At 41.5% G+C, this 17,569-nt stretch overlaps 1 protein-coding gene across 2 annotated transcripts in view; it reads right to left on the bottom strand.

Moving 5' to 3' along the window:
- cacng2b (calcium channel, voltage-dependent, gamma subunit 2b) overlaps positions 1–17,569 on the bottom strand; it is a 68,834-nt gene that overhangs the window by 13,037 nt on the left and 38,228 nt on the right. For both annotated transcript variants that reach the window (XM_086294915.1, XM_086294916.1), the window contains one exon: positions 8,604–8,687. In XM_086294915.1, the coding sequence (XP_086151041.1) occupies positions 8,604–8,687 (84 nt within the window). The remainder of the gene's footprint in view (positions 1–8,603; positions 8,688–17,569) is intronic.

The following is a 17,569-nucleotide window of genomic DNA, read 5'->3' as shown; positions in this document are numbered from 1 at the left end:
ACCAGCGGCTGAACAACAGCAGCACGTTTAAGCTTGATCAGCTGTTGTTAGAATGTATTTAATATTACTTTCTACTCGAGTAGCTGACGGCTGGTAACTGTGCAGGGGCGGATCTAGCAAAGTTTAGCCAGGGGGGCTGATAGGGCATTAACAGGGAAAAGGGGGCACAAAGACATACTTTTCTTTCTTATTCTCATTTAAAATGTCTAGCTTTTAATAAATAATTATCTGACACCCAAAGTTTTAATTTGATGTAAAATGAATAGAAGTCAATTACTGTATATAGTAACTATTAAGTCTAATATATATACCCTAGTAAGCTATAGTACTTTTTCCTTTGGGAAGGTACCATCTGTGCAGTCTGCAATTTTGTTGAAGAAAGATGTTGAATCTATTTAATATTTCTTGAAAAATAATTGATTTCTGTGCATTTTTTTCCACACTGCATCAAATTAAGGTTGATTACGTCGATTAAGCATCATGAGGTGGAGCGTGAGGGGTGGTTCCCTATTTTTTATTTATTTATTTTTGTTGTTGCTGGGAGTTGGAACCCTATTAGTTAGGTTGCTTAATATTTATGCTAAGTACTCTTTAAAATACCAGAATAGGGAGGATGGTGTAGGTTTAAGTTTATTAGATTGATCAGTATTGCTGAACTATGAAATATTTTTTTTTGCATACAGGTATAACAGAATAGCTTTAGTGTAGTTGTTGTTTTAAACTTGAGTATGAACTTATACAAAATGCAGCAAGATATTAAAAAAACAGTTTTGTTGATTAAAAAACACTATATCGGATTCATATCGGTATCGGCAGATATCCAAATTTATGATATCGGTATCGGTATCGGACATAAAAAAGTGGTATCGTGCCATCTCTAGTAGGAAGCCTCTGCCACGCAGACATGGCTAATTTGTCGACTTCTAAAAATCTTCCTGATTTGTGCATATCAGGAGTCACAATCTTCCACAATACCAGTAAAAACTGACACTTTCATATGTTATTGTTTGCTTTATCTGTAGGTTCCATAACTCCACTACTAGAGCTCAGTTAAGGTTAGGCAGTGGTTTTAATGGTTCTCATAAATGCACACAAATGTGTGTGTGTGTGTGTGTGTGTGTGTGTGTGTGTGTGTGTGTGTGTGTGTGTGTGTGTGTAACTCTGCCTTGTTCAAGCCAGTTAGGGCCAGTGCTGAGCTGTTAGCCATATCTAATCCCATTCATCGGCTCCATGCATGACACAGCACACATAGACACTTCAAAAGCTTGCACATACACTGTCTCTCTCGCACACGCACACACACACACACACACACACACACACACACACACACACACTTTGTGTTGTATGCTTCACAGCCTTTCCCTTTTTACTCTTTCCAACTCTGCAAACACACACAGCTGTAGTGGCCTATGCAAAATCTGTGAATTATAGACTTCATATGTTTCAAATTAAAGCCTCAACACACATAACTCATATGATACCCAAGTCAGAACATTTACTGTAACATGTCCACAAAGGCACATCAGTACACATATAGCCACGCACCGTGGGCTTCGGATTTCCTCAGTTTTAAAGCCAAAATGGGATCAATTATGTAACAATTTCAGGAAATAAATATAGATAGCTTTTTTATCTTTGTCTTGTTTTTGGATATAGTGAATGCACATTAATCTACCTTGATGACACCAAGAAACATGCTGTCACCTAAATCTGTTATCCAATAAATGCAAGCTCAGGTTTCAAGGACACCGTGAGTTCATGTGCAATAATAGCAGACAGTGCAAGACATATTATGGACAGAAGGCTATACATCAAAACGGTTTTATATAGGACATAACAAGCGTCTCAGCAAGCCGAGGTGAAATGTATGTCCTTGTATAATATCTGTTTTCAAGTGACCCACAAGTTCGGATTTTGTCAGGTGCATATTTTTGCACAAGGTTTCATAAAAGTCGAAGTTCTGACCAAGAAGCCGGCTGTGATTGCCTTCATGGTTTCTGCACAGCATGAAACAGACCAAGGAAAACCCCAAAGTCTTCATGCATAAGTTAATGTTTTAAAATTAAGAGATCTGAACGAAAGGAGACGCCGGTAAAATTTTCCAGGAAAATGCAGTTGAGTCACACAGAGAGAGATTTCTGCATCGACAGTGGTGCTCTCTGGTTTAGATGGGTACATCCTAGGGCTGGGCGATATGACCCAAAATTCATATCTTGATATTTTTTAGCTGGATGGCGATATAAGATATATATCTTGATTTTTTTTTTTAAAGCCATAAGTTAAGAACAAAAAGAGAGTTCTTAGTCACACTGTGTCCCAGATGTCACACGGGCACTTTTATTTACATACAGCGTAGATGTACATGAAGAAATTACTCAAAAATAAATTATCAGCATTTATTAAATAATCATGGTCCATAAATAAAAGAAAACAATGTTGTTTTTGTGCATAACAAAAAGCTCGCAATTGTGCAGTCAAAATGTAAACTAATAGACGCTGAGCATAATAACAAAGAGACAGATTTCACAGCTGCACCACGTCTCTGAACAGGTGCCGTTTGTGGTCCTTATACACACACAGTACGTATCACTCCGCGAGGCTCCTCCTCGGTAGCCGTAATCCTCCGACAATCCATCAAGTGGTGTAGCTCCGTAGCTTAGCAAAGTCATATTAAAACATTTTTTGACAGATTGCTGAGCGCTGTGTACCACATAAAATCGGTTCGCGGTCAGTAAGCACAACCAGAATTCATACATAAGGCGCACTGTCGATTTTTGAGAAAATGAAAGGATTTTAGGCCGTGCAGCCCCTCCTGGCTGCATGTCGTTAGCGCGGTTAGCTCGCTAACATGTTGACGCCGTCCAGCCCCACGCACGGTAACTCGCTAACGGAGATTTTCCGCTTTCATCTTGTCATTGCCTGCAGGTGAAGCTATGGGGGAGGCAGAGTTGTGTTCAGTGAAGGAGAGGCGAGGCAGAGTAACGTTGCGTAGAGACAAAAGTGGACGAAAGAGAGGCAAACCTGCGGCTCCACAAGTATAATTATAACGTAACATAGACTATATCGATATAAACGATATTGTCACATCTTATATCTCGTATGAAAATATATCGATATTTTTAAAAAACTCGATATATCGCCCAGCCCTAGTACATCGGCAAGGTAAATCGTCAGCTCTGTCCTCTATATTATGCTATGCCGAAGAATTCTGGTGGCAGATCTGTCCTCTCTCTCTGTGGCTGATAGTACAACTGCTGCAGGACGAAGGCTGACTGCTTGCTCTTACATAACCACATGTACAAATTCACCCAGTGAGAGGAGACCTAAAAGGGAGGGGGGCAGGGTGAAACAGCTCAGAGAGCAAGAGACTGAGGGAGAGAGACAGAAAATGCCCTTGGGCAGAGAGAGAGGGAGACAGAGAAAAGGAGAAACAGTGTGTGAAAAGAATCTCTAACAAATAAAGGAATCTATGTATGCACGTGTGTGTCGGTATCCGTTCACCTGATATACTGCAAATTTTGACAGTGTTTTTCTCCGATTTACTAGAGCCATGCTCATGTGTTGCCTAAAAGCTGTTTTCTGTTGCACACGGGCACCTATGAGGCATCCCGGGCAAAACTTTGCTACATAGCAATGTATGAAAATGTATGAAACCATAGTGACCGCAAACCCGAGTTTCTTATGCTGCAGTCACGCTCGGGAAAACAGTGACTGGAAACTGCAGCATGACCGGAATTATTACGACTGTGTGGAATGAAACTACAATCTCATTTCTTCTTAAATAGCTGCTTTGGAGAAGGGGATCAGATCAGCCACCATTCACAGTCAGTTTCCGGACATCTTCGAAGCCACTCTGGTGCATCGAGATGGTACTAAAATGGCAATATAATGGAATCAATTTGTTATCAGTCTGTATCAATTTGTCATTGAATGGGGTCAATTTGCAATTATATTCAATCTGTTTGCGATAATATGGCAGTTAACTGTGATAAATCAGTGAAAATTCCACATCTCCTCCTGTCTGCTGAAAATCTGTCGCCATATTCACATTAGATAGAAATTCATATTAACTATTTACATTGAATCCTGCAAGAACCTCCTAGATTTGAAACAGAAATTCTTTCTGATGTAGTTGCTGCAGGATGGTTATTTAACTACAGACTGACACAGGCACCGCGTCAGACTATTTAGAGGATAGGGCAGCACGGTTGTTAGCACTGTTGCCGCACAGCAAGAAAGTCCTGAGTTCAATTCCACCGTCAGGCCGGGGTCCTTCTGTGTGGAGTTTGCATGTTCTCCAGCTTCCTCCCACCATCCAAAGACATGCAGTTTGTGGGGATAACTGATTAATCTAAATTGCCTGTTGGTGTGACTGTGAGTGTGAATGGTTGTCTGTCTCTGTGTTAGCCCTGCGACAGACTGGCGACCTGTCCAGGGTGTACCCGGCCTCTCGCCCTATGACAGCTGGAATAGGCACCAGCACCCCCCGCGACCCTGGAAAGTATAAGTGGAAGCGAATGGATGGATGGATATTTACAGGATGCAACCAGCTGAGTTGAGTCCCCTGCTGCAAATAGCCAAATGCAGATGAGTTGCGCTCGCTGGTGCAACCTGATGCAGATTGATCACAAGCGGAAACGCGTTGGTCAGTTAATAAAGTTGTTCCTCTTTACTTTTAAGTGTTGCTGGAGCCTCTGCTTTGTACATTTATTAATTATACAGCAATTATTTGCAAACCTTCACCAATCTGTCTGAGAGTGACTACAATCTTTTTGACAGACTACATTGTAATTGTTTTGGGAGCAGCTTGCCTTCCATCAGATGACCTGTGCAATCATGTTGCCATCAAAAGTGGTCACCCCGAGGGTCAAGGGAATTCCCTGCTTAACTTCTGGGTAATTAGTTAGCTGTCCCTACTATTTGCTATCGATTGCCTTAATTCAACTTTTGAAAACCTTGCATCAAGGCACTCCTCTAGTCTGAATAACAGCATATTAATATTAGTCTGCTACTGTTTGAATTGTTACAGAATGACATCTGACATTTCTGCCCGTCTCTGTGCTTCTGTACACTTTTTTATTCATTTCAGTTCTGGAGCTGCACAACTGCTGCACTTCATTAATCTGTGGACAAATCCCACTCAGTCATGATGCAAGAGGTGTTATTTAGTCCTTTTCCTTTTTTTTCTGTGCAGTGAATCTCAACTTAAAAAACCCATCTGGGACAGATCATGATACTGCAACAAAAACAGGAAAATGTTAGGGCTCGTTTGCTTTCTCCTTCTTAATTTGCATCTTCGATGTGGTCTGTGATGTTAGTCCATATATCACCACAAAGCTGCATTCAGACATGAGAAGAGCAAAGATTTATTTCACACGCATGTTTTCAAAACTGTTGGTCAGAGCTTAATGACTGATGTGATGTGATATTACGACAGAAAAAAAAAACAGGTGAAGAAAATACCTGCATCAATGATCGGACGTCCTTTTTCTGTATAAATCAGAGTACCTGAGAACAGCTTTGATGTTTCAGGATGTATTGAGGAAACCAGCAACCCCAAGTCAGCAAATATTGAACTCTATTGTTTCACTCCATCTCTCTGGCTGTCTTTATTCAGGCTTTTGGCAGCAAAACAAAGGGATGGAAATTCAAGGTGGCAGAGGTGGGCTGGGATTTACAGATGCAGCACTTGAAGGTTAGCTTTTTGAAGGGGAATGGTTAACCATCTACATCGACTACTGTATAATGAACCCAGCAAGTTCAGTTGAGCAACTAGTATGAGACTGTGGCTACAGTGGGAAGCTTTCAGGTGGGAATGTGTATGAGCAGAATAACAGAGGAAAAGATCTTGCATTGATAAACAGATGTTGCATCATTTCCATCTGTCAAAATGTGTCATCATCCACACTTTACATTGTTATTGCTGTAATTTAGCTGACACTGTTAATCAGAGTGACTTGCAGTGAAGCGGACAGTAAAATAGGCTTTGATTACCATATCACTGAAGAATTCAGGAAGCCAAAAGCAAATAGTGCAAGAGTCAGTGCGTTAACGCATTTATAATAGTTACGTAACCTGGCAAACTACAAAAGTGGTGCTCAGATAGCAAACAGAATAGGAGCAGAAGGACAGTTTGTGCAAATGGTGACAGTCACAATTAAGCACTTGACACAGTGATGAATTTCAGCATATAATTACAGCTGAGTTCAGCATTTAACTGTTTTACCTGACTTGTTGTCAGGGTTACAGCTAATGACTATTCTAATTAAGCTAGGTCATTCTCGTTGGACAGCAGTGGTTACATCTCATTACAAAGTCAACGTTAGAAAAAAAATTACATTCAGTTTATTCATGCCCACGTGCATGTGAAGCCTTATTAACTCTTACAAACACGTGTTTGTGTTCGTATGGTCAGGATCAGTTTTTCCCAGGCCTAGAATTGCCTCATTATATGTGTTTATACCAATTTTAAAATTAGAGATTCATTATGGAATTTACATAATAACCCATCTGACATTATTAAATGGAGGATTAATTATTAATTAAAGGGAGGAGGGAGAGTATTTTCTAGGCTTTTCAACCCCTGTTTCTGTAGAAAAACCTCTAGTATCACAAATTAGGTCCTGTTTTACCTAAAAATATTTTGTGTTAGCCGTGCAGCAGACTGGGGACCTGTAAAGGGAGTACCCTGCCTCTCGCACTAAGACAGCTGAGATAGGCTCCAGCCCCCCAGCAACCCTACCAAGGATAAGCGGAAGAGAATGGATGGATATTTTGCGTGACTTTTAACAAAATTTCAGGTTAATCTTTTACTGCTACCATATATCAAAATGATTCAAGTTTTGACCTGAACAGTATATAAGGAGGACTCAGAGCGGTGATCGCCCAGGAGAGCTGATGGGCATGATGGCATCCCAGGGGCTGTGGTCAAAGCCTGGCAGGGATCCTCGCCAGCTTCTTCAAACTCTCCTTGACTCATGCCACTGTTCTCACCTGTCTGAAGGCCTCCACCACCCTTCCCATCCACACAAAGACTGGTATAGACAGCCTCAACGACTACACACCTATAACCCTCATGTCTGTAGCTATGAAGTGTTTCGAGCAGCTGTTTCGCACATCAGAGACTGTATACCCCCCTCCCTTGATCCTCACCAGTTTTCTTACAATCCACATCGGTCCACGGAGGATGTCACCACCATCACCCTTTACAGAGTGCTTAGCCATCTGGAGAACAGGAAGAGCTACATTAGGATGCTCTTCGTGGAGAATCCCAGACATCCTCACCACCAAACTGGACCACCATCAGGTCCATCCTGACACCTGCTCCTGGATCAAAGACTTCCCAACCAACTAGCCTCAATCAGTCCAACTCGGCCCAGTTCACCTACAGGTTTTTGGGCACCCACATCTCCGCTGATCTCAAATGGACCCACAACACCAACGACCAGAAGCTCCTGCTGGGCTTCTACCGCTCCTCAGGGCCATTAGTGACAACAGGACGGCTGCACAGAGGGTAATTAACACCACAGATACTTTTTTTGGCTGATAGGTCAGAATCTTCTGTCTGAAAGGCCTCAGAGAAAGCCTTATGGCATCGAGAGAATTGCCGCAACTCACTCCCTGCTGTTATAAAAAAGATTAACTGTACACTATCCAGTCTCAAACTAGCAAACTTCCCGTGCCACACTGTGCGCATCCGTTTCACTAAACCATCTTCAAACTTTTGCAAACTTTTAAAAACACAAAAAAAGATTTTTGAGTGGACATGACAACAAACTCAGTTCCCTCGCTTCCCTGTATTCCTCGCTCTACCCCACAGCCTCCATCCACCAGCTGTCAGGCAAGCGTGAAGGCCTCGGTGGAGATGGACAGACATATGGATGGAAAGCAAGAGGGAGGAGGTGAGGGATGGCTGGATGGATGGAAGGAAGGAGGAGTAGGAGAGGTGTGACCCACTTAGCAGAGCCTAGAGTATTTATAGAAGAAAGTGTCCTAATTGGCAAGCCGCTGGGAGAGCAACAGCGCTGTACTGCTACCCTACTCCTTGTCCTTCACCTCCTCAACCTTCCCTTCACTGAGCCATGTGCTTTCTCCTGATGCACCTTCCTCCTGTCCTCTTTCACCTCCCACAATCTTTCTTCTTGAGGACTTTAACTATTTCTTCTTCCTCCTCTTCCATAACAGTGAGATTCCCCTCATTCTTCCATTCACATGCCTGACCCCTCCTCTACTGAGTCTCTGCTGTAAGTGTACACTGCCCTCCATAGTTTCTCCTTGTCTCTGACTTTCTGCCACCTCTTCCTTTTACCCTCTCTACGACAAAAAAGTGTGGTTTCAAATCCCAGCCCCTTTCCCCTCTTCCTTTGATCTTTTTCCATTTTTGGCTAAGTGTGCTGTCACTCAGCCCACATCCTCACTTTCCATCCTTCATTTAATATGTTTGTAGGCTTTTCAGAGAGTTCATGATAAAGACACGAGCAGTGAAAGATAACTTTAAGATCAGATGTTACTGACTCAAAACCAACTAAAACCAGAAAGCATGAATAGGTGACAACTTTGGGATTATTCTGGGATTATGAAGGAAAAAAAGACAGACTCACGTAAGAAGTACTCTGAGGCATCCGCCTCATAGTCAGCATCCTCAGGAAAGTGATCTATCTGCTTGCACATGCCTTTGAAAGAACCTGTGAGAAAGAAAGAACATATTACAAAAATCAGCACTGACAAAATCTAAAATTGCACGTGTAAACATGCGTTTATGTTTGTGTTCGTCTGAATGACCGAACGCAAGAAAACTCAATTTTCCCATTTTTTCCTGCATGGTATCGCAGATTGTATCAAGTCTCCAGTATTCTGCTCGGTGTCTGTATCAACCCTTCTTTGGGACAAAAGAGATGAGACAGGGAGGAGAACTTTGTCAGAAGCTTTGAAGGAAACATATCACAGAACAAAAAGTGACAGACAAGGAGAAATAAGGAAGACGATTGGAGGAGCTCAGTCTAAACAACTCAAAAACGCAGGTGGGAGGGTGAAGAGGAGGCACGGGGAGAGCAAAATGCAAATGATAGACAGGAAGAAAGGATAGTGCTGCTCATTAAGAGAGATTGTGTGTGTGTTTGTGTGTGTGTTTTTGGCTTAGTGCAGCTCCTGTGGTAATTGTTGTACCCTCCTAAACCACTGCAATTAAATGGCCCCTTGTTAATTGGCGATTGAAGGACGAAAGACTAGCGCCGGCTTTCAAATTGGCATCGGCTGCGCACACGAGCACACTCTCACAATATGTCTCACACTTCCAGGCGTGCGCGCGCACACACACACACACACACACACACACACACACACACATTCACATACTGTAGCATCAGCCCTGTTACCACGAGCCTCCCTCCAGCCGTCTTTTTCACTCATCGCTGGGGGAGTGTTTGCTGATAAACTTGCATTTTTATCATACCTGTGGAGATAATAACCATTTTATAACAAAGCCTGATAAAAAAAAAAGTGAAAAAAGAAAAAAAAATCATGACAGGACTCCAACAACAGCCTGTTTCATATTTACATATCTTTAATACACCTCAGAAAACTCTCAGACGAACAAAGTGTTTTTCATCAAGTGCACTTTGATAGATACATTAAAGAAGATATTTCACGAGGAAGCGGCGCCGAAACCTTTCAGAGTCCTGCAAAAGCACTTTCATCTTTTCATAATTTCAGCGTGAACTGCGTGTAGAGCGCCGTGTTGAGATTGCGTTCGCTTCCTGAAAGGACCGTGATGAGTGACAGCGCACTGTGTTTCAGCAGAAAAGTTTCACATCTGAATGCCCCTGTGTCTCACTTGCTTACAGTAATTGTTTGTTGGGCAAATGCGAGTCGGTACTACAAAGTTAAAAATACTGCAATCATGCTGAGTGTGCTTCACAGACACACTCACTTTTCTACAGTAAGCGCCGATGACTAGACTTTAAAATGATGTCATTTCCCCTCCAGTGGATGTGAAGGAGATATTTAGCACTTCAGCGCAGCCTCTTAGAAACTGTTTCTTTGTTTAATCAACAGAGCTTTAAAGGATGGTGGTGACAGCTGCATTGTTCAAGTTACATTGGTAGAGGATCATCTAAGAGCATGAAGAGTGTGACAAATGAAGACGTGAGACTGTCCTCCCTCAGAAAACACCACCACACATTTGCACGAGGTTTTTTTATATGACCCATAAAAACCTCAGTGTGAATAAGAGCATGTGTAATGTGCACTGAGCTCTCCAAAAAAATGAGGATGCCAAACTCATTTTACCACATACAGCCCACTTTGATCTGCAGTGGACCAGACCGGTGAAACTTTCTGTTAGTATAAAGGTGTTTAACTGCACGTTTAATCCCTAAGATGTCTTAGGATAAGAAGAAGAGATGCAATTTCAACCTAATGTCTCAGTTTTATAAGATGATAAAGAAATGCTGCTGTAGTAAGCGAAATAAAAAATTCCAGCTTGGCCCTTTGGGATTGAAATAAGAGTGTAAAATTACAGAAACAGCTCTGCTGGCTCATTGCCCAGACTGCCCTGTCATTACAAAGAGGAAAGTTTTTGTCAAAACAGAAAAAAATGTCCATTTTAGTTATATATTTGAATGTGGACACGTTGTAAAAAACAGACACTTCTAAAGTAGATGTCATTTAATTGTTTATCTGTTACCTTTACTACTGTGGGGGAGGTCTTTATCAGCAGAACAAGCTGTAAATTTGATGAAAATACAGTTAAAATCTAAAATTTATGTCCTCCTTTAAAAGTCCGGTGGGCCGGATTGAAGTCTTTTGTGGTCTGATTGTGGTCCCCAGGCCTTCTGTTTGACACCACTGCTTTAACCTCCTAAGACCCGAACTCTTTCATGGCATGCATTTTTGATTTCTCTTTGCTATGTGGGCTGATTGGGACCTGATGAATGTAAAAAGATTGAACTTTTTTTTTTTTACCTGATTTTTTTTGTCTCTGAGAAAAATGAAATCCACATATGAGGATATTTGTTTTAAATTTCTATAGAACAGTGGCGGTATAATGTCCTCGTACGTGGATATCAGGCCTTTGTGGAGCAAAATTGAGTACTTTGGTCTAGACGACCCAAAATGTGATGTCCACATATGTGGACGCCAGGTCCTAGGAGGTTAATGCATTAGTCAGAGATCACTGATTTGATCAAGATTGTTGGGGGCAGTAATTCCAAACTAACGAAGCTTAAACTAAACTTGGCATCATATTCAAAGAACCTGGGTGTGACGTAGGTATCTTGTGGGAAGTTTCTGATATCTGAAGTGATGTGCATATCTTATGTTGTTGTTAGCGGTGATTACATTACTGTCAAAAACAATAAAGTTTCTGCAGTACATATGAACAAAAGTAAGTTTAACAGCTACCTAAGAAAAGAAAAGAAAAAATAATGTTTTGATGGTGTCTCTCTCCCTGAGTGCCCCTTGCTGAGTTCCTCCAAACCGAAGACCACGCAGATACCCTGCTAATATTTGCTGGATTGTCTCAGGGGTGTCTTTACACAGCCTGCACTTGGGGTCTTGCATTGTGAGGTAGACCCCAACCTCTGTGGAGCTTGTACTTAGAGCTTGTTCTGTGCTGCAATGATTAATGCCTCTGTGCTGTCTTTCAGTGCAGCTTTGTCCAGCCACTGGTAGCCATTCAATATCAGCCACTTCTTCTATCTGCCGATGATCCATGCCATGCTGACGTCTATCCTTCCTCACGTATTCACTAACATGCGGTCAGTTGTGTCAGTCTTCCTGATGTACTCATGGATGTTTGTTGTTTCATCCTGGATAGCGGTACATAGTGGTATATATATATTCATCATTTTAAGATACGTTATACGGCGTCTTTCTTGTGTAGCTGGGAGTATACAGCCACGGCGCTGTTAGACTGGTACCACCATTTCCTTTAACTTTAATAAAAGGACTTCTTTTTTCCCGTGTTTGGTTTTCTGTATAAATTTATTGGTTTGATCTCTGGTGTCTTCAAGAATAAAACACATCAATTCGCACACACTCACAGCTATGTAGAAACTACATTATATCTATTCTTCCGTTGCTGCTTTCTCTCTCTCTCTTTGCCTTTCACACGCTCCCTCACTTGCTTCAACACTTGCCCACCCACACTGCACCACAAGCACATGTAATCTGGAATTGGATTTTCCCTTCCTTCTCCTTGCTTTGCCCCCCCCCCCCTCCCATCTTGCTCTTCTGTCTGTCTCACATACATGTGCTCGTACCCTGAAGACCAGATTCCCATTTGAAATGAGCTTGCAGCTCAGCCCGTCCTCTGGGCCTCCCTCTCTCTCTCTCCTTTTTATTCCTTCTGCAATTCAAATTAAGACCATGCTTTACTGTCTTGACTGGGAAGAAACCTGTGCAGTGCATTTCATTTCTTGGCTGATTCTTTTTTATGAATTTTGTATGGGCGCTGGGGGTTAAACACATGATTCCATGGCCTCTTTATTACATACACTCATACCTGTGATTATAGAGCAATATAGCACAAACAGGATTGCCAGCTTTCACCCATCAGAGTGAGGCTGTGGAGAGAGAGAGGGGCTTTGAGCATTTGGCTCTATTCTACTGATGCCACATACTTAAGAGCAGGAAGGACATCTCAGCACAATGATACCACAAGTACTTCACGAGTGGATATTAGCCTAAATCTACATTCTGTCTTATTGATTTCACGTGTGAAGATAACTGATCAAACTTTGGTGAATTATGACACAAAAACATGTGTGAGACAAACTGGAAATATATGAAATGAGTACCTTTTCATATATTTCCAGTACCTTCCTGCTCACACCGTCTATAGTGGGAGTGGGGTGCTGCTGATCTCATCCATGGATATAATAAAGAATTATTCGAAGATCTCAATGCCACCGAAAGACTTTCTGTAGTAAAAGCACAGTTCGGGAACAAGAGGGATGACTCGCCCATCACTGTGTCTGAGGTCACCAAAGTAGTCAAAAAAAGACTACTTATTATTTGGGAGGCGGCTCAGTGGAGCTGTTACTCCTCGATGTGGAAAGGAGCCAGCTGAGGTGTTTTGGGGCATCTCCCTAGGATACCTCCTCAGTGAAGTGTTTTGAGGATGCCTCACCGGGAGGATATTAACCTGTGAATCCAGTCATAAGTGGCCATTCAGCCCTCAAACCCCAGTTTGAGCTAAAACAGAGTTGGCTTCTTGGAGCTGGATAGAAAGAAAAAAAGGGGAAATGATCAGCTTCATAGCAGTAAATTTGGTTTCCATGAAACTGCGAAAGGTCTCTTTATGAAGCAATGCTGTGTATTAGCAACACAAACCTCTGCTAGCAAACAAATCCGCTTTGCATTCATTTACGCTCATTGTGTATTCGGCTTTTGTCAGCTTTGTCATCGTGTTGAAACAAACTGGAGTATTTTTTGATGCTGCAATACATCAACCAATCTTTCGCTCAGATAAAAGAAAAAATGCAGACACCTTTGTGCCTGCTGAGAAATCCCCATCTGAGAAACTCCTCCTCTTCCCTTCTCCTCTCGACACAGCCATCGTAATGACGCGTCGCTCTTACAAATTGCCCCTTTTAAATTATACATTCTGCTTTAAACATGGAACAGATACTATTATTCTGAGACCAACCTAAACCTCGGGGGTCAGGACAGCTCTGTCACCCACTTATGCTCACAGCAAGAGGGGCCGCTGTGTCTCACAGAGGATGATTTATACCAATAAGAGGAGACCCCGATGACCCCTTTGCTGTCATAAGCCAATTAGAATCCTGCTCGCTGACCGACCTGGTAGCTGTTAAGGATAAGTTAATACAGTATGATGAAACACTAGAAGACATCCTTTCATGAAGCATTAACATCGTAACCCACTCGGCGAGATACGTGAAAATGTGTATGAAGAGTAAATGCCCACCTCTGAACCGGTACTGTGTCTTATGCAAATAACTCGGCGTGTCTTTATTCCTTTATGCTAATTATGGCTCAGTCTGTGTGTTAAAGTGCCACTAAAGTAATCCCTCAGTGGCAAAGGTGGATGAACATCAGAGACCTCAAAGCAGATGTGTTGCACAGCAAAGGTGGCTACCAGCTCAGTTCAGTGGATTACAAACACGGTACACAGGAAATGTGCTCCTTTCTTTTCTTGATCTATTAATGTAAATTCACCCAGGAGAACATTCATCCCTGCTTTCATGCTTTTGTAAATATTTCTTTGTGTTCTTTAGGCTCCTCTGTTGTTCCGAATACGAACATTTTAGATTTTCTAAAAGGTTGCAACAACCCCACCCATGAACCCTTAGCAGAGATGCTTAAAACGCTCCCTAAACGCCCCACCTGCTGCATCTGATCCACCTATCTCCCCAGTCTTTGACTTTTAGTGGCATTAACAGAAAGGAATTTAAAGTAAACATACAACTAACTACAACACATTTAATCTCCCTCAGCTACATCATATTGATGGTTTTCTTCTATATTAACTAGTGGGTTAACAAAGAATCCGATTGTTCAGTGATGACGTGACGAATCCTACTTCCGGGCCTAAAGTAGTCTGCGTTTAATATGGCTTTTGTGTTGTTAACATGTTTAATGTTTTGTATTTTCTTCTATTTGATCTCAAAAAGCTCCTAAAACAGTCAGTGATCCCTGTTGACCTCCATAGGCTTTTATTACCGCTAATCATTTATTTAAGCTCAGTTTTTAAAACCTTAGGATGTAACTACAGCCCAGCCCATGCAGCAGTATATGAATGACTAACCTCGTATTGTGGATGGATTATCTCAGTTGTTCTCCTGGCTGAAGTTTGGTCCTTTTACAGCATCCTGCCATGCGATTACATTTGTTCCTGACCACCGAGAACGCTCACGTTAACTTTTATCGAGTGGGAAAAAAAAGTTAGCTTGTTTATATTATGCTAACATAGCTGTGTCGCTAGCGGTCACGTAGCACATCATTATATACCAGCTAGCCCAACTTCAGTAACCCTACAAACGTCACTGCTGTTTAGTTTTCTGTCTTCATTTATGCTGGAAGTGATAACAGAGCTGTACGTTTTAATTTGTTTATTTGTTTAATTTGTGACATGCTATATTGTATTTAGATAGAAGCTAGCGAGCTAACTCCCTGCTAACTTCTAACTCAGTTAAATGTCATAAATTCCGTTTTCATGGATGCCTGGATGTTAAACTCAATTGTTACACCTGGTAGAGCAGAACGCTGATTATTTTATTAAAGATGAAAGACTTTAGACAGTTTTTCAACTCTCAGTAATGCCATAGTGATCGTTTGATATATGGACCTGCAGCGGAGTTTAGGTCCAGACACGGCTAGTGACGTCAGACTGAACAACCGGATATGACCTTAATTATTAATAAACATCTGCAGTGTGGCTTATATAATTTAACCTTCTGAAAACACCGTAAGATTTTCAAAGACATACACTGGAGTTGAATGGGAAGGGAGATGTCATGGTTTGAACCATCTCAAAAACATGTTTGTTAGTTAAACCTGTTTTGCATTGTTAAATGTAAGGCTAAAGATCGCTATTGATCGCTATTGATCAGACGCCACAAGCGAAAGATTCATACTGGTGGAACATCACTATATGGAAACATAAACATTTTAATTGTCGTTATTTAAATCCTTTATAAAGAGCACCTCAAATATTAACAATTTGAATAAGCAAACATAAGGAAATACACTTGTCCATTTAGTAGTGAATATTTTATAAACCCTGTTAAGGTTTCTTTGTTAGACGATTAAATTCAGTTTTATTTCTATAACACCAAATCACAACAACAGTCATTTCAAGGCACTTCATAATGTAAAGAGCCTACAATAATACAGAGAAAACCTCAAGAATCAGATGACCCCCTATGAGCGAGCACCTCGGCGATGCTGGGAAGGAAAAACTCCCTGTTAACAGGAAGAAACCTCCAGCTGAAAAGTGGGAAGTTAAAGATAAGAATAGAGCTTAACTGCTGTGCCCTGTAACTTTACATCATAAAATTTAAGAATAAAAATATTTTGTTGCTTTGTTCTGTTGTGAGAAACATAAATATCTGTGCAAACTTTCACCTTGCGGGATGTTACTTGCTTAGCAGAGGAAGACAGAGAACCCGGTGCACCCACCACCCAATTTTCAATATGAGAGGATAAGATGATAAGACTTGCTTGTGAACATACACCCAGGCAGCTGTCATGTTATTCAACTTACTATTGCTCTTTAAATCAGGCCTACACATGTGTAGCTGGTTCCCTTGTACAATACTATCACAGCAAATTGAATAGTATGCAGATTTCCAGAGCCTTGCATTCGTATTCTCCTGATGAAATTTATATCACTTGTGCTCGTGTATGTGTGTACACGTTACAGTTCAGGTCATGACCCAAAATCAGAACAAGTCGGGAGACAAGAGGATTACCAGGGAAAGTGAAAATTGGATCAAACTGGATTGTAACATATTGTAGTAGGAGACATAATCAGGTTTCTCAGCAAGTCAGGGTAAGCAGCTGCTTGACTCATTAAACCCCATTTCCTGACTTCACCTCATATGAAAAATGCAAAATGTTATTTCTGTACAAACTCAGTTCAAAGAGGAAAAAGGCTTCATTTTCTCCTACTAGTCCCAAATGGTCCAAATATAATGATCCATATAAAAGGAGCTCAGACAAAATTCAGTAAACATGCGGCCAGAAATGAACTCTTCATGCATTTTAAAACTTTGATAGAGAACAAAAGGACTGAAATGACTGAAAAAGCCTTCAGTTCATTAAACGACTTCATTTTGAGCTGTATTTCATTATAATCTTTGAACCCGCACGGCCAATTCATTTCCACGCAATTTCAGCACACGTCTGGCAATAGACAGACCTATTAAAGATAATTGTAATAAATGTGGAATTAGATTCTCACCCTATTTGTTCTAACTAATTTAGAGTAAGCAATTACTTTTCCTACCAGCAGGCATGCACAAGTGTGCACACGCACCACATAAATTACTTTGATGTCTGGTTGTGACAGAGAGAACTGCTCGGGTTTGCTCCTGATAAAGAAGCCTCCATCCCGACTTTGATTTTTTTTCCCTTTTTTGTGACGGGGAAGTAGAGCAGCCTGTTGTCATGTGGCACAAAGCAAAAAGGAGCAAATGACTGGTTAGTGATAATTTGGCAGATCATGGCGCTGTGTGGTGGAGGTCACCGTAGCGTCCAGGTGGTCAGAGAGCATTTCACAAGTGTTCACACTTTTAGTCCAAATTAGTTCATTGCTCAGATTTCCCTCCGCGTTTAAATGACTCAACTTGGGTTAAGTGCTTCTGATCAGTAGCAGAGCAAAAGCCAAGTGGACTAACGTGGGTAAACCAAGTGTGATACAGTAAATGCATCCATCCATTCGCCATATCTTTTACTCTGTATATGGCTATAGGGGGTTGGAGCCTATCCCAGCTGGCACAGGGTATATCGAGGGTGGGCAACTCAAGGCCTCGAGGCCAGAGTCCTGCAGGTTTTAGATGTCACCTTGGGTCAACACACCTGAATCAATGATGATTAGTTC

The sequence above is a fragment of the Aulonocara sp. 'chitande type north' Nkhata Bay genome, linkage group LG6 (assembly GCF_057382095.1).
Source record: "Aulonocara sp. 'chitande type north' Nkhata Bay isolate Kocher_YH1m ecotype deep benthic linkage group LG6, A_spYH_male_GT1.1, whole genome shotgun sequence".
NCBI lineage: Eukaryota > Metazoa > Chordata > Actinopteri > Cichliformes > Cichlidae > Aulonocara > Aulonocara sp. 'chitande type north' Nkhata Bay.
This window is presented reverse-complemented; position numbering and strand designations above follow the sequence as displayed.